The 24,337-nt window shown below is 51.2% G+C and overlaps 2 protein-coding genes across 5 annotated transcripts; one reads left to right on the top strand and one right to left on the bottom strand.

Annotated features, from left to right (window-relative positions):
- The first annotated feature begins 938 nt into the window (after positions 1-938).
- Positions 939-7,704, top strand: RPS9 (ribosomal protein S9). Its single transcript, XM_061140351.1, has 5 exons — positions 939-1,076; positions 1,346-1,467; positions 1,667-1,789; positions 6,465-6,651; positions 7,458-7,704. Exons 2-5 carry the CDS (start codon positions 1,371-1,373, stop codon positions 7,633-7,635), a joined length of 585 nt encoding a protein of 194 aa, XP_060996334.1. The 5' UTR covers positions 939-1,076; positions 1,346-1,370; the 3' UTR covers positions 7,636-7,704.
- LOC133054922 (leukocyte immunoglobulin-like receptor subfamily B member 3) lies at positions 7,698-23,991 on the bottom strand. 4 transcript variants are annotated; one of them, XM_061140346.1, is made up of 14 exons: positions 23,862-23,991; positions 14,273-14,653; positions 13,990-14,079; positions 13,739-13,774; positions 13,298-13,582; positions 12,852-13,157; positions 12,366-12,647; positions 11,784-12,083; positions 11,219-11,263; positions 10,309-10,419; positions 9,600-9,642; positions 9,480-9,520; positions 9,217-9,269; positions 7,698-8,574 (listed from the first exon to the last, which is right to left on the bottom strand). In XM_061140346.1, the coding sequence occupies exons 3-14, from the start codon at positions 14,036-14,038 to the stop codon at positions 8,431-8,433; spliced, it is 1,695 nt and encodes a 564-aa protein (XP_060996329.1). In that variant the 5' UTR covers positions 14,039-14,079; positions 14,273-14,653; positions 23,862-23,991; the 3' UTR covers positions 7,698-8,430. The 4 variants fall into 4 exon arrangements, with proteins under 4 accessions (XP_060996329.1, XP_060996330.1, XP_060996331.1 ...); XM_061140347.1 differs by having other exon boundaries at positions 13,990-14,078; positions 14,322-14,653; XM_061140348.1 differs by lacking the exons at positions 14,273-14,653; positions 23,862-23,991 and having other exon boundaries at positions 9,600-9,639; positions 13,990-14,260.
- Positions 23,992-24,337: the final 346 nt, after the last annotated feature.

Genomic DNA, 24,337 nt, shown 5'->3' with positions numbered 1-24,337 from the left:
TATATAAATTTTTCCAGGTTTATAGCAAGAGGTTTCAGAACATTTCCCCTGTTCTGGAAACCCGAAGGAAACCTCAGGATATAAACTGCTGTCTTTCACAAAGAGGCACAAAGTCTTTCAATCATTGGATCTCAAGTTTAAAAAAAAGTCAGTTACCTTTACGTATACACACACACACACACAGTTTTCGTCAGTTACCTTCTTAAGGAGGCTTCCCTGACCATTCTTTCTGAAATACCATTTTCCCTCAGTCATTGAGAGATGTGCTTAGTCGCTCAACCCTGTCCGACTCTTTGCGACCCCGTGGACTGTAGCCTGCCAGGCTCCTCTGTCCATGGACTCTCCAGGCCACGATACTGAAGTGGGTAGTCGTTCCCTTCTCCAGGGGATCTTCCCAACCCAGGGATTGAACCCAGGTCTCCCGCATTGCAGGCGGATTCTTTACCGACTGAGTCATCAGGGAAGCTCAGTCATTATCAGTAATTTATTTTCTTCACAGCAGCAATCTTAAATAATCTTGTTATTATTTTTCCTCCTCTTCCCTTAGGCTCAAAGTTTCACTAATAGAGGGGCTGTTGAAGGGTTCAAAAGGGCAGATTGACTTCTGGCTGTGCCTCGGGTAGACATTCTGATATGAAAAATGATTTTTTTTTTATTATTCATGGATATAACAGAGCATCTTGGAAGGAGCTTTGAATTCGCATAGGTCCAATCCTCTGGAGATCTCTTCAGAGAGACGGAGCATGCCGAAGTCTAGCGGCAGTGGCAGTGACTACTCCAACTTTATACCGCGACTCAGACGTTAGCTGAGTGGTGACGTAAGTCAATACCCGAGGGCGGAGAGGAGGCCTCACGTCGCACCAGACGTAGCACTAATCCCGCATCAGTTCTCCCAGTTTAGCACGCCACTCTAGTCCAACCTCTCCTCTGGAAAGCTTTGGCCTCCCGCCAAGGCCTTTCCTGATTGGTGCAGACTTGCGCTGTGCGTGCTGACGTCACAAGAGGGCGACGTTGCTATAAGAACGCGGCCGGCGAACGCGTGCGCCTCTTTCTTGGTTTCCAGAGCGTTCGCTCAGGTGAGCTCTGCAGCCGTGTTCTGTATTTTGGGTGTGGGTCGTAAAATCTTGCGGGCTATTCGACCTTTAATGAATACGCTAAAGCAGTTGGAGGTGAAATGAGCGTAACTGGAAAGTGGTAGAAATGATAGTCGGTTATAAAACTCTTCAGGGACGGTTCTCGCGATAGCTTCCCTAGGTGTCGCGAGGTTCATAGCGTAGTTCTGGGACTGCGCAGGCGCCGTCCTCACAGGGGGCCCCACCCCCCCGCCCTTCTCCCTCTCGCGCAGGCGCAGACGGGCAAACAGAGCCAGCATGCCGGTCGCCCGGAGCTGGGTTTGTCGCAAAACCTATGTGACCCCGCGGAGACCCTTCGAGAAGTCCCGCCTCGACCAAGAGCTGAAGCTGATCGGTGAGTGGCTAAAGCTAGGTTTCTGTTTCCCGGGCTGGGGAAGCTGACACATGGGTGAGGCCCCCCACGTGCTCGTTCTGTTTAATAATCTCCAGTGTGTTCACCCAGTTTCGGGATCGTTTGTTGTTTTTCTGTATCCCGAAATCACTAATCCTTTTTCACTAGTCCATGGGACTGAGTTTTTTCACTCATTCTGCAGGCGAGTATGGGCTCCGGAACAAACGTGAGGTCTGGAGGGTCAAATTCACCCTGGCCAAGATCCGAAAGGCTGCCCGGGAGCTGCTGACGCTGGATGAGAAAGATCCGCGGCGTCTGTTCGAAGGTGTGTATGTGAGCCCCCAGGAGAGCTGCTGCTGTTCTTCCTTCTAGGGTTGTGCGACACGTGGAGCACGACATTGTATCCAGCCTTTAATAGGAGTTATGGAGTAGGAAAATAGGTCTGAATCCTAGTACCTACCTTTTTTCTGATCTAGACTGGTTTATTCAAACACTGAGAATCGATTTCCAGGGGATTAGAACTAACAATGCCAAGCATTGGGCACCTGGATATATCTATAACAGAACAGTATTGCTCCTTATGTTATTGTTTCCTGCTGGTGGGACTAGACAGTGAAATTTGAGAAGTTCCACCCACGGTGGAACTTGAGTGTGTATTTTTGCCTTCTTTAACACGATGGTGAAGGACATTTACTCAGGGTCTGAACAGTAGAGGACCTGTGGGTTTCACAGGAAAGAACGGTTCCAGGTGATCTTAGAGGAAATACAGATGACACCATATGGTTTAAAATTTAAAAAATTATGGTGCAATATACTTTACAAACTGCCATCTTTTAGACTCTTAAGGTCTAAATGTCTGCTGTAAGATGTGAGGTTGATTGGCTTTTGGAAGGGACTATATCACTCATATTTTAGTAGGACCTCTCAGGTTGTAAGATGTTGAAAATATTAAGAAAGCTGGTACTTTATAAGGCTCAGTGAATATCTTTTTCTAAGCTCTTGGTGTACATTATTTGATTTGCACAAGTAGATTGGCAGGGGTACTGATCATAGTCTTCAAATGAGCAAGTGATCGGAGACTTCCGGCAATAGGTGGGACTGGAGTGCATGTGAGCTCAGGGTTGGGAGTTGAAGGAGGCTTCTTAGATGATGCTTAGGTAACATGCCAAAAGTTGAAACCATTCCTAAATGTAAGAGTAGTCAGTAAACTTGGTTAGCATTTGTGCTACATTGTATCCTGGGTGTGCAAGAGCTTGATATACAGTTTGTGATTCTAACAGATGCTAGTCTGGCTGTAGGTGATTCTCTGTTTTTTTGTAGCACCTTTTATTAGGATAAACTTGACACAACAGGAAGTGTGCTCACAGTATCTAAGATTTGTTTTTAGTTACCTCTAAAATTGGCCGTTTCTTCGGTATTATCTTGATGCTGCTTTTGGTTTGACCTTAGGAAATCTTGATGCTGGTGAAAGTTAGGAGGGACTGGGCTCACTTGGGCAGTTGGCTTTTTATGTCCAATTGGAGTGGCTAGTCTGATTTTTCTCCCAAACCATGGTTAAGGATGGAAGTGCTCTTATACTTCTGTTAAGCATGAATGGTCATCCATAGGAGAGGTTTAGAGAGGTTTGGAGAGGTGTTGTACTAACACAGACAGGTTCATCACTTTGATCTATCCCAGTTCCAAGGGTGTGAGAGGTTTTCATTTTTAACCTTTCTTAGTTTGGAAGCTCTTTTGACACTCATGAGAATTTGGGAATCTCCCTGGTGGATGATGGTATTGGGTGGAACTCTGTCCCAGAGTTTGGGGGACAGACCTCAGCTTGTTCTGGTCTCAGGAACTTGCTGAAGAGTTAATCACAGAGAAACTTAGGTGCAAGCAGTCATGTGACAGAGATGGCACAGGGCAGGGTTGACCAGCGGGTGTCCAGGGATTTGGTGAGTGAAGCCAGATTGCTGGGATGGAGAGGAGAAGCCTGGGAGCTCCGAGGTGTTTGCTCCTGCTGCAGCTTGGCCTTGTTTGAGGTCCAGCTTTTCCTGCTAAGGTGTGAGTCTTATCTGACAAAAAGAGTTACTGGTTCATTTCATTCAGTTATTCACAGGTATCAACTCTAACCTCATACCAGCACCGGGTAAAGACCAATCCTGGGTCTCCTCCATTGCAGGCAGATTCTTTACCCTGTGCTGGTGTGAGGTGAAAGTTGATACCTGTGAATAACTGAAATGAACCAGTAACTCTTTTTGTCAGATAAGACTCACACCTTAGTGGGAGTTTGATCCCTGGAGTAGGAATGGCAACCCACTCCAGCCTGTTCTTAGCTGGAGAATTCCATGGACAGAGGGGCCTGGCAAAGAGTTGGGACACTGAGTGAGTAACACATCATATTAGAAACCAAGGCACTTAAATGCTTGCCTCATGCCATTGAGACAAGGGCCCCTTGGCCATTGAGGTGCCTACTGGCATACAGTGTTGTTTTGTTTTTTTCTAAGAAACAAACTTTGATTTGCTGATTCTGATTGTTATTTCATTTTTTGGCCAAATGAAAGCCATTTATCAATTTTTAGTAGTTGGACACACTCCTCTTGTTGAAGGCTGCAAGTTTATCAGTTTTATTTTTGTCTTCATATCCAGTAAGATTTTTTCTGTATTGATGGCCCTCCCCACTATTAAAGGATGTAGGTGGGCTAATAATAGTAAGTGAAATATGTTTTTGAAGTAATACAGGTTGAGTGATTGTCAGGTGTCTATTTTCTAATGTAAGGACAAAAAGACATGAAGTGTCCAAACTGGTAGATAATTCCAAACTCACTTTTATTTACCTTTGGATATGTTTTGTAATAATAATTGATTATTATGTTCGGTTTTTAAATTACATAATTTGACATTAGTACAGAACAGAATGATATATTTGTATATTGTGAAATGACCTCCATGGTATGTCTAGCTAACATCAGATCATCTTCCCGTTTTTCAATTGAAGTGTTTTTTGTTGTTTTTGCTGTTGAGTTGGATGATTTCCTTATATATTTGGGGTGTTAACCCCTTATGAAATACGTGATTTGTAAATATTTTCTCCCATTCTGTAGGTTGTTTTTAATTTTGTTATGCTCTGCAGAAGCTTTTTAGTTTGATGTGGTCCAACTTGTTGATTTTTGGTTTTGTTACCTTTACTTCAGAATCAGATCCAAAAAGTCATCTCCAAGCCTTAGGTCAGGGAGGTTACTGCCTAGTTTTCTTCTTGGAGTTTCATGGTTTCGGGTCTTACATTCATGTTTTTAATCCATTTGGAGTTTTTTCCCCTCTGCTGTACAGCTTAAGGGATCTTCCTTGCCAGTTGTTTAGCCGCTGTCATGTCCAACTCCCAGTGGACCCCATGGACCGTAGCCCACCAGGCTCCTCTGTCCATGGGATTTCCCAGGCAAGAATAATAGAGTAGGTTGCCATTTCCTTCTCCCTGGGATCTTCCCTTCCCAGGGATTGAACACGGATTTCCTGTGTTGCAGGCAGATTTTTTACCACTGAGCCAGTGGAGCAGCCCCGGCCACTGCAGTGAAATCACCGATCCCGAAGTCCTCACTGCTGGATCTTTTGGAAATTCATGATTTTGAGTTAACTTTCATGTACAGGATAAGATAGGGGTTCAGTCTTGTTCTTGCATGTGACTGTCCAGTTTTCTAGACACCATTATTGAGAGACTTTTCTTTCTCTATTGTATATTTCTCACTCCTCTGTTGTAACTTAATTGACCATTTATATATATGGGTTTATTTCTAGTCTCTATTCTATTCCCTTGATCTGTTTTTAGGCCTGTGTCATACTGTTTTGATTACTATAATGTGTACAACTTTGTGGGGTTTTTTTCTCTTTACTTTTTGTTTTTGTCTTTTTTACCACTTCGTTTTTCCTCAAGATTGGCTTTAGCTATTCAGGGTCTTTTCTGGTTCCATAAAGATTTTAGGATTGCTTGTTCTTTTTCTGTGAAAAATGGCGTTGGAATTTTAATAGGGATTGCCTCAAATCTGTATAATGCTATAGGTAGTATGGGCATTTTTTTAACTGCTGTTTCAGTCTGTGAGCAGTGAATTTATTTGTGTCTTTAATTTCTTTGATTAATGTCTTGAAGTTTTCATTGTGCAGGCTTTTAACTAAAATTTTTATGCAGTTGTAAATGGGAGAGTATCATTGACTTGTGTTCAGTATTTCTTCAGTGCGAATTAGTACCTGGGGTGTTGGAAAAGGTATAGTATGCTTCTCCATTTAGATTCTCCTTGGCTCCTATTCTGCCAGGAAGACTGCCGTCACAAAGTCAGCCAGCTTTCCTTCAGGCTTTGTCTGGGGGCAAGAGGGGGGTGGTGGTAATGGTGCTTTTAGGTGCTGATAAATTATAATCCTCTGTGATGATAACCAGCCCACGGAGTGCGAGCCAGCAGCGTCCCAGGAGCTCACCTGAGTGGAGCTTTGGATGCCCACAGGCAAGGCCTCCTGAACCTGGAGTTGCGTGCCAGGGAGAAGGTGACAGTCGTTACTAGTTTACTTTACCAGGCATTGAGGTTATCCTCACCATCTTAGTAGAAAATCTCAGTGATGAAATGGATGACAAGTACTCAGTTCTTAAGTATGCCGAGTCTCTTCCAGGCCTAACAGATAGGTACTGACGCTGTTCCAGTGTCAGATGAGGGAGGTGGTTTGAGTGCGTTTGATTGGTAGGGCCTTTTGGACTCCAGCGTATTAGCTCATAGCCCCATGCTGTGTTACGGGAGGACCAGTGGAGGAGCAGCGGCGCGTGGACTTGCACTCTTCTAAGAGCCCTGGAGGGTCACACGAGTTGTGGGTTGTCGTCTGCCTCAGGGTAGTGAGGATTCCGGGAGTCACGGCGGCTCATGCAGTAGTGCGTTGAGTCCTGTATCAGAACTAGCTCTCCTTCCTGCTGGGTCTCACTGCCGTGGTGTGGAGGTGCTGGATTTGAACTGGAAGGCTGAGACAAGCCTCTGCCCCCTCACCAGGTAATGCCCTGTTGCGGCGGCTCGTCCGTATCGGGGTGCTGGACGAAGGCAAGATGAAGCTGGATTACATCCTGGGCCTGAAGATTGAGGATTTCTTGGAGAGACGCCTGCAGACCCAGGTCTTCAAGCTGGGCCTGGCCAAGTCCATCCACCACGCCCGCGTGCTCATCCGCCAGCGCCACATCAGGTACCGCCTCAGGGCTCCCGGAGCCTCCCCTACCCTGCCCCCTGAAGGGACGCCCTCTCTGAGCCCACTGCCCCTGTCTTCTGTGCAGCCCTCGGAAGTGATGGTGTGAGCTCACCTTAAGGGGACAGGGGTCCCTACAGACAGCTCATGGGGGGGCTGGGGGCAGCCTCACCCCCCAGAGCCCTGCGCAAGGGTCACTGCGGCCAGAGCCGTACACCTTGCGAAGGCTCCAGCAGGCGAGCCGGGAGCTGGCAGGTAACAGCTCTTGGTGCCCCGTGGAGAGCCGTCCCGGGAGCTCAGCTGACTTGGGTGGGTTGGGCCCTTGTGGTCACACAGCGCGCACTCCTGGCAGCTGCCGTGGTGAAGAGCAGAGGCCAGATGGATCTATCTGGGTGCTCAGTTTACCCCATGGACATGGGGCCCCGGTCACGGGGGCTGTGTAACAGCCTCTCAGGAGCCCCCGTGACTCATGGGCAGGAGCCTCTCATGCTGCTTGTCTGGAGTGAAACTGCCCCGGTCTTCGTGGGGTGCCGCTTGAGAGACAGTGAGAGGACCCCTGGTGGAGACGAAAGCTCAGTGGGAGGCACGCAGTTCAGAGCTGCCTGGCACACTTCCGTGTTTGAAAATCAGGCCTCAGTGTGAACACGCTACCACCCCCGCGTTCGTTCTGGGCCGGGATTCCCCTGCCCTCCGTGAGAGGTGAGCGAGTGTCCAGGACACGGGCGCTCCCGAGGACCAGGAGCGCGCACTGCGCCTGGAGCGCCCTGCCGGCCCCGGCCCGGCCCTCACCTGCCGCTCCCCCCCAGGGTCCGCAAGCAGGTGGTGAACATCCCGTCCTTCATCGTGCGCCTGGACTCCCAGAAGCACATCGACTTCTCCCTGCGCTCCCCGTACGGCGGGGGCCGCCCGGGCCGCGTGAAGAGGAAGAACGCCAAGAAGGGCCAGGGCGGGGCCGGAGCCGGCGACGACGAGGAGGAGGACTGAGCCCGGGCAGTGCCCTGGGCTGGCGGAGTGCTGGCGGGCCTCAGATAATAAAGCAGGATATCCACGCTGTGGGACTGGTCTTTACTGCTGTCTCCTTCCCCCTCTGACACACACCCTGTGGCAGCGGCCGCCACCTTGGGCTGGTTGGAGCGGCTGAGCTTTGTTCCCGCCCGGGGGGCCGTTGCTGGATGGTGGTCTTTGTTTCCCTCAGGCCTGGGTTTACTGTATCCTGACACACATCTACACATCACTCCGTCACACTTCCAGGGGACCCACAGTACGGGCAAAGACGAAACTAGGCGATTCACTGGCGGTCCCAGTGAACCCGCCTTGCCCTGCTGTGATGCGGGTTCACGGTCAGTCCCTGGTGGAGGAAGTAAGCCCCTGCTTCCCAGTGAACACCCAACAGCCAAAACCAGTTCTCGGAGAGGGGCCATTTCCCAAACAGGAAGGGGGAGCCCTGCCACCAACCCCCCCCTGCTGAAGACCTCATGGTCAGGCGGGAGGCAGGCTTCCCTTTTCTCTGTCTTGGTCTCAAGAAATGAGAAATAGGGGTTAAGCAAGCCCAGCAGCTGCAGGCATGCCCTGGGGGCCTGGGGCTCTTGTGCCAATCTGCAGGTTACAGCTCAGGATTTGCCAAGTCCTGTGAAGCCTGCAGCATTGTGCTCGCAGCCTAGCCTACCTGGGAGGTCCCAGAGCTGCTGGTGTCAGGAGTCCAGGCTGGCTGGGGCTGAACTGAGTGTCTGTGTGGGCAGCTCCTGGGGCCCCTGGAGGTGGGGTCTGGGTCGTCCTGGGCTAGTGCAAGGCGAGAGTGGCGTACACGCTGGGCTCTGCTGGGCACTCCCCTGGCTGCTGGTTGGAGGGTGTGGTTGCCCCCTGTTTGATTGAGTGGTCCAGTTGGGCATAGGTCACATCCTGGGGGTCTTCAGGTGTGGCAGCCTTTGGGGGGTATAGCGAGAGGGCAGGGGTGTGAGGTGGGCAAAGCCTGGGGGCCTGGGAGCTCAGGATGCACTCCTTGGGGGTCTTAGGGTTTTGCTAGAGACAGTGAGGGGCAGTCTCTGAACCCTGTCTTTCTTCAGTCCCTGTAGCTCCAACCCTCGGGAAGGAGGGAAGTGAAGCCAGTTGAAATCCTGTGATGGGTTGCTAAGTTTGATGCTGGGGGAGGACTGGGCTGGAGGTGGGAACTGGGGTTAGTTCTCACAGAGAGACAGTCAGACCCCACTGCGCCCTGCCGTCACCAGGGCTGCCACGGGAGCTGGTCCTCACTGCGGTGAACAGACAAGGTTCACCTGACCCGGGGCACATGGCTGAGGGCTGAGCAAGGATCTCAGAATCCTCTGGATGTTAGAAGGTTCCGCCTCTGGCCCTGTCTTCAGGTCCAGGGCTTGCATGTAGCCCCCTTTCGGGGGCACAGACCGTTCAGCCCTGCCAGCCCAACCTGAGCGTTCAACAGCGTGCTGGTCCAAGGAGCCGGGTGTGGGGCACGGCAGCCCAGGGAGCAGGTGGTCGCGAAAGGGGCTATCTGGCCTCGGGGTCTGTCCTCTGCCCTCCGTGCATGAGTGAGGAGGCGGGGGGGCTCACCTGGCTGGCCCTCGCTCTGCCGTGCTCCGGCCGTGCGTCTTCCGTGACGGCACCTGGTGGGGCAGGACAAGGGGGGCCCGGCTCCTGCTTAGATCCCCTCACACCTCCCACAGCAGATGTCCAGAGCGGCTCGGTGATGGGGCCACCGCCCCCCAGCGTCAGACTCGCGCTCTCTCCTCCCCAGCCCAGAACCACTGCCAACCGATCCCTGGCATGCACTGCCTGCCCGCCCTGCCCCCAGGGCAGCACCCCCTTCCCCTTACAGTACAAGCTCTCCTCCGGGGCGTCAGCAGCCGGGCTGGAGCTGAGGAGGAGAGAGCAGTGTTGGGGCGGAGGGAGCCGTGGGCAGGTGGTGGGGTGGGAGTCTGTGGGAGAGGTCTCACCTCTTCTGCCGGCCTCTGTCCTCAAGCCCTGATGCTGCGGCTGCTGCGGGAAGACGGGAGTCAGCCTCCAGCCCACCCCAGAGCCCTTCTCTAGGGTTACAGGAAGATCTGCAAGGGTCTCCAGGCTGAAAAAATTATCATGTCTTCCCTCCTCCATGAAGAATCCAAGAGAAGGGCTTCCCTGGTGGCTCAGTGGTAAAGAATCTGCTTGCCGATGCAGGGGACATGGGTTTGATCCCTGGTCTTGGGGGATTCCACATTCCACGGAGCAATTAAGGTACAACTACTGAGCTTGTGCTCTGGAGCCTGGGAGCCACGACTGCTGAAACCCGAGCGCCCCAGAGCCCAGGAGCCGCAGCAAGAGAAGCCATCACAATGAGGAGCCCAAGCCCCGCAACCAGAGAAAGCCCACGCACAGCAACCAAGACCCAGAGCAGCCAATAAATGAGATTCAAACATTGTTTAAAAATCTGAGAGCTCTAAACCATAAAATACAAATCTTGCATGTACTCTCAAGCGTTGTGTAAGTTTGAAAACATCAACAGATACTCTAGAATGCTCACATGCGCTCAGATTTAGTCTCTAGATTTCTCTCAGCGGGAGACACTAGAGCAGTTCTGACCGGACCTCACCCCTCTCAGGTTTCCCTTTGACTGGTGCCCTAAGCCCGCTGCCTCCAGGGGTCCTGCTTACCCCGTTCCCTACTCACCTGAATTCCTGCGTCTGTCCTGACCCCGGTGTCGGAGGAAGAGGAGGATGAGGAGCAGCAGGATGAAGGTCACCGAGACCCCGATGAGGACACTCAGGTACCAGGTGAGGCCTGGGGCACCAGAGACATCTGAGTGAGCCAGGTACGCCGTTTAACTGAGCACTTACCTTGTGCAGACTCGTGCTGGGGTCTGTGCCTCCATCTCCAACCCATCCCACCCGTTTTACAGACGAGGAAACTGAGGCACAGAGACGGAGATCACGGGCCCCAAGTTGCCCAACCTGGAGGTGGCGGAGCTGGGACTGGAACCCAGGGTTCCCTTGTATTTTTTAGAGTTAGTTTTCGTTTTGTTTTCGTGCTTTCACTTCCAGGCAGAACACTAGTTCAGAGACATCAAGCCCAGCTCTCTGCCAGCCCAGCCAGATCTGTCTCCCACCCTGCAGAGGCCTGCCTCCCCCTTCCCCGTCCCCTCACCTGCCCCCACCACGGGGCCTGCATGGACTGGAATGTATGTATGGGAGGGGCAGTGGGGACGGTTCTGGCCTTCCTGAGGCCTAAACAGGCCCTGCGCTGTGGGCTGTCGTGCTGAGGAAGGAGGTGGGAGGCCCCCTCCATGGAGGGTGGGCCTTGGACCCTGAGAGGAGCATGACTGACTGGTCCACGATCCCGAGGTTGGAAGTAGCGGGGCCGTGTGATTCCCACGCCCAGCTCTTTGCCTGGCACCACGGCTGCTCCTTGGGGGGGCCGGAGAGCTCAGACATTGTCCCATCCAGTATCGCCGCGTCCCCGTCCTTGCCGTTGAGGCTGATGCCAGTGAGAAGGGGCTGTCCTGAGGCCATTACCTTGGGAAGCGACGGAGCCCCGACAGAGCTGCTCCCACCCCCACCACCCTGCACAGAGCCTGACTCACCCGGGCCTGATTCCAAGGCAGGGAGGAGCTGATTCCCGGAGCCTCCTGGGGGTCAGGGTGGAGATGAGCGGCGGCCTGCTTCCCCCTTAACAGCCCTGTGCCCTCCCCCAGCTGGGCCCCAGCATCTCCCTCTGCATGACCCCCACCCTTCATCCACGTCTCAGCCCCAGGAGCCCCGCGGTCCCCCAGGACACCAGCTGAGCCAGGGCCTGTCTGCTCACTCCCTTGGGGGCCGGGGCTCTGCTAGCCCCTCTCTTGTGCTCCCTCTGGGCGAGGGGCCACGGGGACTGGAGACCAGAGGAGGGTGGGGCCTGGGGGCGCTGGCCTTGAGTCCTGCTGGTCGGCCCTGAGGCCTCTCTAGTTCTGCTCCATCACCAGGAGCAGGTCTGGACGCCCGGGATGAGGGCGAGGACGGGCAGGGAAGGGAGGCCTCTGGCTCTTTGCGGCCCCCTCAGGGTTGATACGTCGCTCTGTGACCCCTCACTCCCACTCAGCCCAGAGCTCCCCTGGGGACAGGGCCCTGGCCTGCCCTGGAGGACACAGAGGACCAGGGCTGGGCCCTCACCTGAGACCAGGAGCTCCAGGGGGTCGCTGGGGAGCGACAGCAGGTGGGGGGCGGTGCTCTGTGAGCTGTAGCATCTGTAGGTCCCACCGTGGGCCGCGGTCACAGCTCTCAGGGTGAAGTTGGCCTGGACGGGCGGAGCCGTGTCCTGCAGACGCAGGTGCTGGGGAGGAGCGAGCGAGCCCTCCTTGGACAGATGGAAGGTGTCTGAGCGGACCTCAGAGCGACACTGCAGGGTCACGTTCTCTCCCTGGGGCACTGAGGCCCCCGGGTGGGCGGAGAGGGAGGGTTTCCTGTGCATTCCTGGGGGAGGACGGCGGTGATGAGCAGAGAGCCCCTCCCCACACCCCAGACCCTGAGCTGAGAGGCCTCCCTGTGAGCCTCCCAGCTCCTCTCAGCCCACCTGTGTGGGTCTCCTTAATCGTCGTGCCTATCACTCCTGTTTTCACGTTCCCCTCCTAGACCCCTGCCCCACCTGGCCTCTGCTCCAGGACCCTCTCCCTGGACCCGTCACCACCAGGGCTGACCCTGGTCCAGCGCCCTGAGCAGACAGTCAGGACCTGGGCCGGGACAGGGGCTCCTCACCCGCGACCAGGATGTCCAGGGGGGCGCTGGGGGCCGACCACGCGTGGGAGAGGTTGTGCCCACTGTAGCATCTGTAGCGGCCCCCGTGGGCGCGGCTCACGCGGCCCAGGGGGAAGTCGGGGCTCTGCTGCCCTTCTAGGCGGCGGGGCGGGCTGAGCTGCTCCTCCTTGGTCAGAGCGAAGCTGCCAAAGCCGGCCTCTGAGCCACACCGGAGGGTCAGGTTGTCTCCGGGGAGCACGAGCGAGCCGGGCTGGGCGGAGAGGGAGGGCGCCCTGGACAGGCCTGCAGATGGGGCGGAGGCTCGTGGCTGCACGCCCGCACTGCGCCCGGGGCTGTGGAGACAGCTCTCCCTGCTCCCTCCCGAGGCTCCCGCCCGCGTCCTGCCCCAGGAGCCCAGTGTTCCTGCCCCCGTCTCCCCCAGGGCTCATGGGCACAAGGCTTAGGTCAGGGCTCTGTCTGGGAAATAGAGGGGCCTAGGGGCCTCACCTGTGACCTGGAGATGCAGAGGGTCACTGGGGTGTGACCACAGATAGGGCAGGGTGCTGGGAGCATCATAGCACCTGTAGGTCCCCCCGTGGGAGCTGGTCACGGGGCCCACAGGGAACACAGCCTCTTCCCGCCCTTGGTTCCCATAGTTCTTCGACATCTGGTATCGGGGCAGGTCAGCGCCTCCCTCCTTCAGCAGGTGCAGCGTGCCTGCTGCATACTGTGAACTGCACGTGAGGGACACGTTGCCTCCTGCGGCCGCCACAGGGCTGGGCTGGGCAGACAGGGAGGGCGCCCTGTACACTCCTGGGGGCGAGGGGCTGTGTTAAAGGGGGACCTCCACCCCAGTGACCCCAGGTGTGGGCTGGGAGGGCAGGGGCCCCCCGAGCCCACACTCTGCTCCTCTGTCTGTGGGGAGGCTCCCAACCCCCACCCCTCCCTCTTACCTGTCAGCACCAGGGGCAGGGGGTCACTCCAGCCTGACCAGCGGTTCCTGCTGCGATATGCACACTGATACTGCCCGGCATCACTTGAGCTCGTGTATTCAAAGTGGAACCCGGCCTTGTTCCTGGAGCCCTGAGGGGCCTGAGCCTCCCAGGATTCAGAGCTGCTCTTTTTATACAGACGGTAGACATCTGCCAGCAGAGACCCCTGACACCAGATGGTCACCGGGCTCCCCTGGGCGACCAAGGTGCCTGGGTCAGCCCGGATGGAGGGTTTGGGGAGAACCTCTGGAAAGGAATCAGACCTGAGGAGTCAGGGCGCCTTCTCCCCCAGGTTCCCCAGCTGTCACCCGCCCCTCCCAGACGGGCCACCAGCGGCCCCGGCCCGCTGTGCTCCCCAGCGACCAGGGGTGGTGGGTGGAAGCAGGAGGTCTGGGGGCTCACCTGGCTGTCCCTGGTTCCACGGGCCCCAGCACAGCCCTGGAAGAGAGTTCCCTGTGAGCGCCCAGCTCCACATGTCCTGGACGCTCCAGGTCTGCTCTGCGCCCTGAGGGCTGGGGTCAGATCCGGGCTGAGGACATTCCCCTCTCCCCCAAGAAAGTCTGTCCCCATGGAGCCTCCTGTGTCCTGGGGCCTCTCAGGGGCCAGATGTGGGAGGAGAGTGGTCCCCACCCTCTCCCTTCCCCAAAGCTCACCGAGGCAGAGAAGGGCGGTGAAGGTCAGGGTCGTGGCACTGCCTTTCATGGTCCCCAGCAGAGCAGGTGACTGACAGAGAGCTCAGAGCCCGCAGGCCGGACCGAAGCACCGGGAGTGAAGGTCCAGGCTTGATGGCCCACGTCCCGGGTTCCTCCTGAGCCTCTTTCCGCTCTCACTGAAGGGTGGGGCTGAGGCGACCGTGGCCTCTGGGGGCCTTTCTGACCAGATCAGACTTGCTGACACCCCCCCGCACACCCGCTCCCCTCCGCCACTCTGCCTGCCTGTTCTGCCGCCTCCTTTTGCCAAGTCTGGATTCGGAGAGTGACCTCACATCCCAGAGTGCGAGTCTGCAAGAAGCCGGGCAGGCCCCGGAGCCGTCTGAGTCTTGTCCCGGTTCTTACTCTGCCTCCCACAAGGGTTGTGTGATCTTGGGCAAGTAGCTTCCCTTTCCTGAGCTTCTGCAAACGTTCTTCCTTTCTTCCGTCAGCTAGTCCAGTTCGTCAGTATTTGTTGGGCAATGGCCATGTTCAGCCATGGTGACAGAGCCTGGAGTTTCCTTGGTGACGCCAGCAAATTCCTTCCCTGGACTTGTGGGGCTCAGATGAATAAAAACCGATATGACAAGCATTTACACGGCAAACAGTTCAGCTAACTCTTGGGAGACTGTTAGGAGTTGGAAGAAAACAGGGAACCATGAGTATCTTTAATAGATAGACATCATGAAGCCTGGGTCCTGGCTGGGAGGTGTGTCTGATGGGTGAACAAGCAGGAGCTACTAACTCAGGGGCGGTGGTGGAGGTGGCGGCATCCCAACCTTGAGCTGCTCTTAGAATTGAGAGCAATGTGGGTGAAGGCGGGGGCATCGCCACACTGAGTCTTGAGTGCCATGTGTTTCGGGTTTTATCTTTAAAGCAGTGGGAAGGTTTTCAGCAGCACACAGTATGAATTGATTTCTAGTTTAGAAAGATTACCACCATGTGGAGAGTGTAACGCAGGAGGGCTCTATTGATAATGAACCCCATTCACAGTAAAACACCAACATTGATCCGGCTCCTGCATGGCGTGTTGACCAGTGTTTTAAGTCGTTCACGAAGATAAACCTTACATGAACCTATAATTCGAAATATATTTACACTGGGCTTCCTTGGTAGTTCAGATGGTAACGTCTACCTGCAGTGTGGGAGACCCAGGTTCGATCCCTGGGTCAGGAAGATCCCCTGGAGAAGGAAATGGCAACCCACTCCAGTCTTCTTGCCTGGAGAATCCCTTGGACAGAGGAACCTGGCAGGCTACAGTCCACGGGGTCACAAAGAGTTGGCCGTGACCGAGTGACTTCATGTATTTACAGTGGAATGAAAAAGGAAGGCTTCTTGGTCTGGCAGGTTGGAAGGGACTGGGCCCTGTTCAGACTGGCTGAGGGGACGGTCTCTGGAGGCACAGAGTTGTTAAGTAGGTCTGTGTACGTGGGTGCTTGGGGATGTGTGGTTAAGTGTGATGAGTCTGGTCTAGGAGGGAGAACTGTTTAGTGGGGCTGACCTGCCACAGCCTGGAATGTGGGGCGGTGCACCTGGACCACGATTTTGAAGGTGGAAACTGTTGAAAGGATTTTGAACGGGGCAGGCTCAGACCTGATACGATGATGGGAAGAGTCGTTTTGGAGGTGGTGAGAGATGAATGGGAGTAAGGGGTGGGGCCTGGACTGGAGGACCAGGAAGGAGGCTGATGGGAAAACACAGACAGGACGTCTGGGGGCGGATCAGGGACCTTGTTCAGAAGGGCTCCAGGGGCACAGGGGTGTGGAGCTGGGGGTTGGGTGTGAAGTGCGGGAGGCTGGGGAACTGAAGGTGCTTCCCCTGTCTGCCTCGGTTGCCCAGAGGAGCCAATGGGGCAGTCATAAATAGGATGACCCCAGGAGAGAGAGATGCATGGGAGATGCTTGGAACACTGATCCCTGTTCTTTAGCATAAAGTGCAGCCCTCCCTCCTGACCTGGGATGGTGGATTCTCTTTTCCTCTGCACTGACTGACTTGTTTCTATAATTCAGCACCATCTTTTCTCATTGCCCGTCTTCTAAACCCCTGCATCGTTGCTGCCTCCTTAGTGCCCCTTCTTACCCTGAGCAGAACTTTTCATCTCATTCTGTGAATTCTTTCTCTAGGCAAAGGGGAAGGACACAGGCTGGAGGCAAAAAAAGGTTTTTAAAAATGAACACAGACCCAGGATCTCTGAGACAGTCATTGATCACCCGGCCAGAGGAGAATGATATCAATGAAGAAAAACAATTTTGAGGAAGTAAATACTGATCATTTTACAGATTTGATGAAAGCCGTAAATTTACACGTCCAAGATGCTCATCAGATAACCTTCAAAAACGATGCCCAAACAACACAATCATATTCAAATCAGTGGGGAAAAGTTTTTTAAAACCATGTCCACACATATCACAGTCAAAATGGAATCAGTGGGAAAAAAATGAAAGCATCCAGATAAAAGGACCAGGTTACATACAGAGGAAAAATGATTTGAATGATTTCAGATGTCATATCAGAAGCCACTATGGTCTAAGATTGATAGTTCTGAGAGATGAGAAGAGCCAACGTGGAATTCTTCTGGGTATATTCTTCAGGAGTGAAAGCAAAATAGTCATTCTGAGAGGAAAGAACACTTGAGAGAATGTGCTGCCTGTAGACCTTCTTTAAAGGAATGATAAGGCTAGTTCTTCAGGCAGAAAGGAAATAATTCTCAAGGGAAACTTGGAAATTCAACAATAAAGGAAGAACAAAAAGTGGTAAATATCTAGGTAAATGTAATAGCACATTTTTCTCATTGCCTGTATATGTGACTGTTGAAAGCAAAAATAACAAGGCTTGGTGGGGTTTTTAATATATGTATAATAGATAAATACATATAACAGCTACAGCATGATGGAAGGTGAGGGTTAAAGGGCCTGTGTTATAAGGTTTCCATGTTTCTCTTGAGATAAAATATTAGCTCTCTGTGGACACTGTGGAATTAGGTGTATACATTATAATGCCCGCAGTTGCCACTAAAAAAACAACATGTGAAGATTTACAGTTAGAGTACTAACAGATATAACAGAGTACTAAAAAAAATTCCAAAAAGCCAAAAGAAGACAAGAAAGGGAAACTTGAAGAGCAGACACTAGAGGGGACAAAGAGAAGACAAATAATACAAGGTTAAACCTGAACAGTATGAAAAGGCAAAAAGATAGGACATGGAAAGATGAACTCCCCAGGTCGGTAGGTGCCCAATATGCTACTGTAGAAATAACTCCAGAAAGAATGAAGGGATGGAGCCAAAGCAAAAACAACACCCAGGTAATAGAAGCAAGGTTCAATGCTGTAAAGAGCAATATTGCATAGGAACCTAGAATGTTAGGTCCATGAGTCAAGGCAAATTGGAAGTGGTCACACAGGAGATGGCAAGAGTGAACATCGATGTTTTAGGAATCAATGAACTAAAATGGACTGGACTGGGTGAGTTTTAACTCAGATGACCATTATATCTACTACTGTGGGCAAGAGTCCCTTAGAAGAAATGGAGTAACCATCATAGTCAACAAAAGAGTCTGAAATGCAGTACTTGGATGCAATCTCAAAAACGACAGAATGATCTCTGCTCATTTCCAAGGCAAACCATTCAGTATCACAGTAATCCAAGTCTATGCCCCGACCAGTAATGCTGAAGAAGCTGAAGTTGAATGGTTCTATTAAGACCTACAAGACCTTTTAGCACTAACACCTAAAAAAAGATGTCTTTTTCATTATAGGGGACTGGAATGCAAAAGCAGGAAGTCAAGAAACACCTGGAGTAACAGGCAAATTTGGCCTTGGAGTGCAGAATGAAGCAGGGCAAAGGCTAATAGAGTTTTGCCCAGAGAATGCACTGGTCTTAGCAAACACACTCTTCCAACAGCACAAGAGAAGACTCCACACGTGAACATCACCAGATGACCAACACCAAAATCAGATTGATTATATTCTTTGCAGCCAAAGATGGAGAAGCTCTATACAGTCAGCAAAAATAAGACCGGGAGCTGACTGTGGCTCAGATCATGGACTCCTTATTGCCAAATTCAGACTTAAATTGAAGAAAGTGGGGAAAACCACTAAACCATTCAGGTATGACCTAAATCAAATCCCTTACGATTATACAGTGGAAGTGAGAAATAGATTTAAGGGACTAGATCTGATAGACAGAGTGCCTGATGAACTAGGGACAGAGGTTCATGACATTGTACAGGAGACAGGGATCAAGACCATCCCCAAGAAAAAGAAACGCAAAAAAGCCAAATGGCTGTCTGAGGAGGCCTTACAAGAAGAGAAGTGAAAAGCAAAGGAGGAAAGGAAAGACATTCCCATTTGAATGCAGAGTTCCAAAGAATAGCCAGGAGAGAAAAGAAAGCCTTCCTCAGTGATCAATGCAAAGAAATAGAGGAAAACAATAGAATGGGAAAGACTAGAGATCTCTTCGAGAAAATTAGAGATACCAAGGGAATATTTTATGCAAAGATGGGCTCAATAAAGGACAGAAATGGTATGGCCCTAACAGAAGCAGAAGATATTAAGTGGCAAGAATACACAGAAGAACTGTACAAAAGAGAACTTCACGACCCAGATACTCACGAAGGTGTGATCACTCACCTAGAGCCAGACATCCTGGAATGTGAAGTCAAGTGGGCCTTAGGAAGCATCACTACAAACCAAGCTAGTGGAGGTGATGGAATTCCAGTTGAGCTATTTCAAATCCTGAAAGATGATGCTGTGAAAGTGCTGCACTCAATATGTCAGCAAATTTGGAAAACTCAGCAGTGGCCACAGGACTGGAAAAGGTCAACTTTCATTCCAACCCCTAAGAAAGGCAATGCTACAGAATGTTCAAACTACCGCACAACTGCACTCATCTCACATGCTAGTAAAGTAATGCTCAAAATTCTCTGAGCCAGTCTTCAGCAATACGTGAACCTCGAACTTCCAGATGTTCAAGCTGGTTTTAGAAAAGGCCGGAACCAGAGAACAAATCACCAACATCCACTGAAAGTGAAAGTGAAGTCGCTCAGTCGTGTCTGACTCTTCACGACCCCATGGACTGCAGCCCACCAGGCTCCTCTGCCCATGGGATTTTCCAGGCAAGAGTACTAGAGTGGGTTGCCATTGCCTTCTGGTCATCAAAAAAGCAAGAGAGTTCCAGAAAAACATCTATTTCTGCTTTATTGACTATGCCAAAGGCTTTGACTATGTGGATCACAATAAACTGTGGAAAATTCTGAAAGAGGTGAGAATACCAGACCACCTGACCTGCCTCTTGAGAAACCTATATGCAGGTCAAGAAGCAACAGTTACATCTGGACATGGAACAACAGACTGGTCCAAATAGGAAAAGGAGTACGTCAAGGCTGTATATTGTCACCCTGCTTATTTAACTTATATGCAGAGTACATCATGAGAAACGGTGGGCTGGATGAAGCACAAGCTGGAATGAAGATTGCCGGGAGAAATATCAATAACCTCAGATATGCAGATGACACTACCCTTATGGCAGGATATGAAGAACTAAAGATCGTCTTGATGAAAGTGAAAGAGGAGAGTGAAAAAGTTCGCTTAAAACTCAACATTCAGAAAACTAAGATCATGGTATCTGGTCCCATCACTTCATGGCAAATAGATGGGGAGACAGTGGGAACAGTGTCAGACTTTATTTTTTTGGGCTCCAAAATCACTGCAGATGGTGACTACAGCCATGACATTAAAAGACTCTTACTCCTTGGAAGGAAAGTTATGACCAACCTAGATAGCATATTAAAAAGCAGAGACATTACTTTGCCAACAAAGGTCCGTCTAGTCAAGTCTATGGTTTTTCCAGTGGTCATGTATGGATGTGAGAGTTGGACTATAAAGAAAGCTGAGCACCAAAGAATCGATGGTTTTGAACTGTGGTGTTGGAGAAGACTCTTGAGAGTCCCTTGGACTGTAAGGAGATCCAACCAGGCCATCCTAAAGGAGATCAGTCCTGTGTGTTCATTGGAAGGACTGATGTTGAAGCTGAAACTCCAATCCTTTGGCCACCTGATGCAAAGAGCTGACTTATTTGAAAAGACCCTGGGAAAGATTGAGGGCAGGAGGAGAAGGAAACGACCAAAGGCATCACTGACGCAATGGACATGAGTTTGAGTAAACTCCGGGAGTTGGTGATGGACAGGGAGGCCTGGCGTGCTGTGGTCCATGGGGTCACAAAGAGTCGGACACGACTGAGTGACTGAACTGAACTGAAACCTAAATAGAACCTTGTCAGTAATTACATTAAATATAAGTGGCAAAAATACAATTAAGTGCAGAGATTGTAAAACTGGATTAACAATAAGGAAGACCCAACAAGTTAACCTCACGAGGTTCCCTTAATACAGTGGTGTAAATAGGTTAAGAAGATGAAAGAATGTATTATGCAAACATTTATCAAAAGAAAGCTTATGTGGCTGCATTAGTTTCCTATTGGTGTTGTAACAAATTCCCATGAACTTAGGGGCTTTAAACAACACAAATGTGGTGTCTTCCTGTTCTGGTGGTCATAAGTACAAAGCCAGCCCCGCCGGGCTACAACCGAGGTGTCTGCAGGGCTAGTTGCTCTAGTGGCTCTGCAGTGAGGCTCTGTTCCTTGCCTTTCTCGTCTTCCAGAGTCAGCCTGCAGTGCCTGGCTTGTGGGCCCTTCCTTCCATCACTCAACCTCGGCCGTTGGTTTCCTACCCCTGCCTCTGACTCTCATGCCTCCCTCTTACACAAAGCCTTGTGAATGCGCTGGGCTCCCCCAGGTCACCTAGGATAATGTCCCCATCTCAAGATACTTGCTTCAGTCATGTCTGCAGAGCCCCTTCTGCCATGTACGGTAATATATTCATAGTTTGCAGGGACTAGGGCTCGGATATCTTTGGGACAGCAAGGAGGTGTCATTACCTTCCTCAGTGGCTATGCTGTGCGAGACACTACAATAAAAAACACACCAGAGACTTTAGAGCAAGAAGACTATTGGGGGTGAAGATAAAAAGGTCAGTTCATCAGGAAGACATAGTAATCCCAAGCGTCTGCACACAAAACCGCAGAGCTTCAAAATACTGAAAGCAGAAACTGACAGAAATGAAAAGACAGATAAGTCAATGGGTATCGTCAGGGACCTTAATACCCTCTTGTTAGAGTAAGTAGATGGCCAATCGGCAAGGATATAGAAAACCTTAACCATACTATCAGCCGTCTTGACCTAACTGGCACACAGAACACATTCAACCAGTAGCAAAATGCACTTTTTTTCAAGAGTACATGGAATATTGGCCAAGGTAGTCTTTATTCTTGGTTGTTAAACAGCTTAGCAGATTTAAAAGAATTGCTGTCACTCATGACTTCTCTTCTGACCGTATTGGGATTTCAGTTAAAATCTACCACCAGAAAGCTATCTGGTAAATCTTCAATTCTTTGGAAATTAAACAACACACTTCTAAATAATCCACGGCACAAAGAGGAACTCAAGGAAAATTGAAAAAATATTTTGAACTGGATGAAAGTGAAAGTACACTATCCTTGTGGGATGTAGGTGAAGCAGTGTTCAGAAGGAAAGGAAGACCAGCAAGTGTTCATATTGTAAAAAAGAATGGTCTCTAATCACGAGCCTAACTTTCCATTTTAAGACACAAGAAAAAGAGCGGACTCGCCCCAAATTAAGCATAACGAATAATAAAGGATTCCCTCGTGGCCCAGTGGCTAAGAGCCCACCTGCTTATGCGGGGGACACAGGTTGGATCCCTGGTCGGGGAAGCCTCCACGTGCCACAGGGCAGCTGAGCCCGTGCACCCTGGCGCCCCTGCTCTGCAACAAGAGAAGCCGCTGTGAGGAGCAGCCCTCGCACCACAAGTAGAGAGTCGTCCTGCTCATGGCAGCTAGAGAAGCCCGCACAGCAACGCAGACCCAGCACGGCCATGACGACATAAACAACACTTTAAAAACAGTAAAGGGCTGGACTCCATGAAACTGAAAACAGAAAAGCAGTAATAGGGATGAATGAGACCCAGAGTCAGTTCTTTAGAAAGGTCAGTGAAGTTGACAAACCACTAGTCAGGGAAACCGTGGAAGAAAGAGGGAAGACACCATTTGCCAATATTTGTAATGAATGACAGGTCATCACTACAGACCCCATGGACATAAATAGGATCATAAGAAGAAGATAACGAACAATTCTGTGCCCATAATCTTGGCAACTCTTGAGAGACACAGGCTGCCAAAACTCACTTGAGAAGAAATAATCTGAATATTCCTTAAAAATATTAAAGAAATTAATTTTGTAGTAACTTTCCAACAAAGAAGAAAGACTCCAGGGCAGAATGGGTTCACTGGCATGTACTACTAAACATTTAGGGAAGAAATAATACAATTTTATACAATTTCTTCCAGAAAATAGAAGGGAAAGAAATCACTGTGCAGCAATTTTGTGAGGTAAGCATTACTCCAAACTCAAATCAGGAAAAGCAAAGAGAGCTGCAGACACCTCAGGATGATAGATACAAAAATTCTCACCAAAATATTGATAAATGAAAGCCAAGCAAGTCTGAAAAGGATAGCACATCACAACGAAGTGTGGTTTATCATCAGATGCTAGGCTGGTTCAGTATTTGAAAACCAGTAAGGTTAATCCACCATGTTAATAGACTAACAAAGAACACCTGCATCATTACATAAGTTTGGGCATCAGAACCGTTTGATAGAGTTAATAAAATGCCCAGCTATGTAGGGAGGGAAGGGAAGCTCTTTAATCAGACTGAGAGCATCTGGATCTATGTTTGTTGGTGCTTAGTTGCTAAGTTGTGTCTGACTCTTCTGTGACTCCCTGGACCGTAGCCCACCAGGCTCCTCTGTCCATGAGATTCTCCAGGCAAGAACACTGGACTGGGTTGCCATTTCCTGCTGCAGGGAATTGTCCCGACCCAAGGATGGGACCTGTACCTGTTGCATCTCCTGCATAGGCAGGCGTATTCTTTACCACTGAGCCACCTGGGAAGCCCCAGGGGCCGTTCTTTAAGTAGCCTCTGGCTGTCAGTTGCAGATGGTGGGTGTGATGGTGTGAGCCCATAGGACTAAACCTCACCTCTGCCACTGGGGCTCGCTGAAATTCATGCGGCCTCCACTACACCCGGATATGGGGGTGCCGGGAGTGAAGCCACTGCAGAGCCCCGCCTTGGGGCTCCACTCAGATCCGCCAGCTTCTCAATCACATGAGAAGTCACTCGTTTTCCCAAGGATGACGTATGCTGCTTCTGCAAGCCAAGGATGCCCACCAAGAACTGTGCCTCTCTCTCAGGGTGAGGTGTTGCAAGGTGCAGTGGCCCATGGCTTACTACACGGAGTGTCTTGACAGCCTCCGAGAACAGGACCTCTGTTAACCTCCCTGCTTTGGGACGCTCTGGATCGCTGAATTTCTTTTATCTTAAAAAGCAGAAACAAAATGACAACTGCCACCTTTCATAGTGTATACGAGGGTTACCAGAGTCCTCGCTGCCCCCTACCCCGCAGGTCCAGTTAACAAGACGTCATCGACGCTGCGGACAGATGGGATGTTCTGCCCAACGTCAGGAAGCCGTGGGTCCCTTTGGACTGTGCTGCGAGGCGGGGAGAATTAATTTGGGTCTGGCCAAAGTGTGGACGTGAACTGCAGTCCAGCCTAGGTGAACATGAACTGCTTCTTAGTTACCAGATCCACACCTGTGTAAAAGTGAGCCAAGGCTGCCTAATTCTGTTTTGGGGAAAGTACCCATCCCATAGAGCAGCTGCGATGGGAGCTAGTGCTGGGCGAAGTCTGAGACCCGCCAACCAACCTTCATCCGTCAGGTCTGCAGAGGCCAGGCTGGGTGCTGAGCAGGAGCACGGTGCGGCAGCCCCACCAAACACCTAAGTCTTTGCAGGTGGGGCTGACTCCTGCCATTCCGCCTGCCTGCAGCGTTGCTTCTGATTGCCTATGCACTCTGTGATAGGGAAGTTACATTGTTTTTCATTTTTTCGTTCCAGCCAGTCAGCTTGCAGGATCTTTGTTCCCCAAGCAGGGAGTGAACCCACCCCTCAGCTGTGAAAGGACAGAGTCCTAGCCCCTGGACTGCCAGGGAAGTCCCCGAAGTTATACTGTTGAATATACAGAGTCTGCTTCCTGTCTTTAAAGTGAAACTAACTATGTTTTGGAGGTGGATAAAATGACTGGTTCCGCTTATCCTTTCAAGGCCTAAAAACGACCCGTGTTTGGGAATATTCTAGAGCTCGTTTGGCTTTACCGTGAAGGTGTGGCTTCTCTGCGTGTGTC

The sequence above is a fragment of the Dama dama genome, chromosome 4, assembly GCF_033118175.1.
Source record: "Dama dama isolate Ldn47 chromosome 4, ASM3311817v1, whole genome shotgun sequence".
Classification (NCBI taxonomy): Eukaryota; Metazoa; Chordata; class Mammalia; order Artiodactyla; family Cervidae; genus Dama; species Dama dama.
The sequence above is the reverse complement of the archived record's forward strand: the minus strand, read 5'-3'. Positions and strand labels throughout refer to the sequence as shown.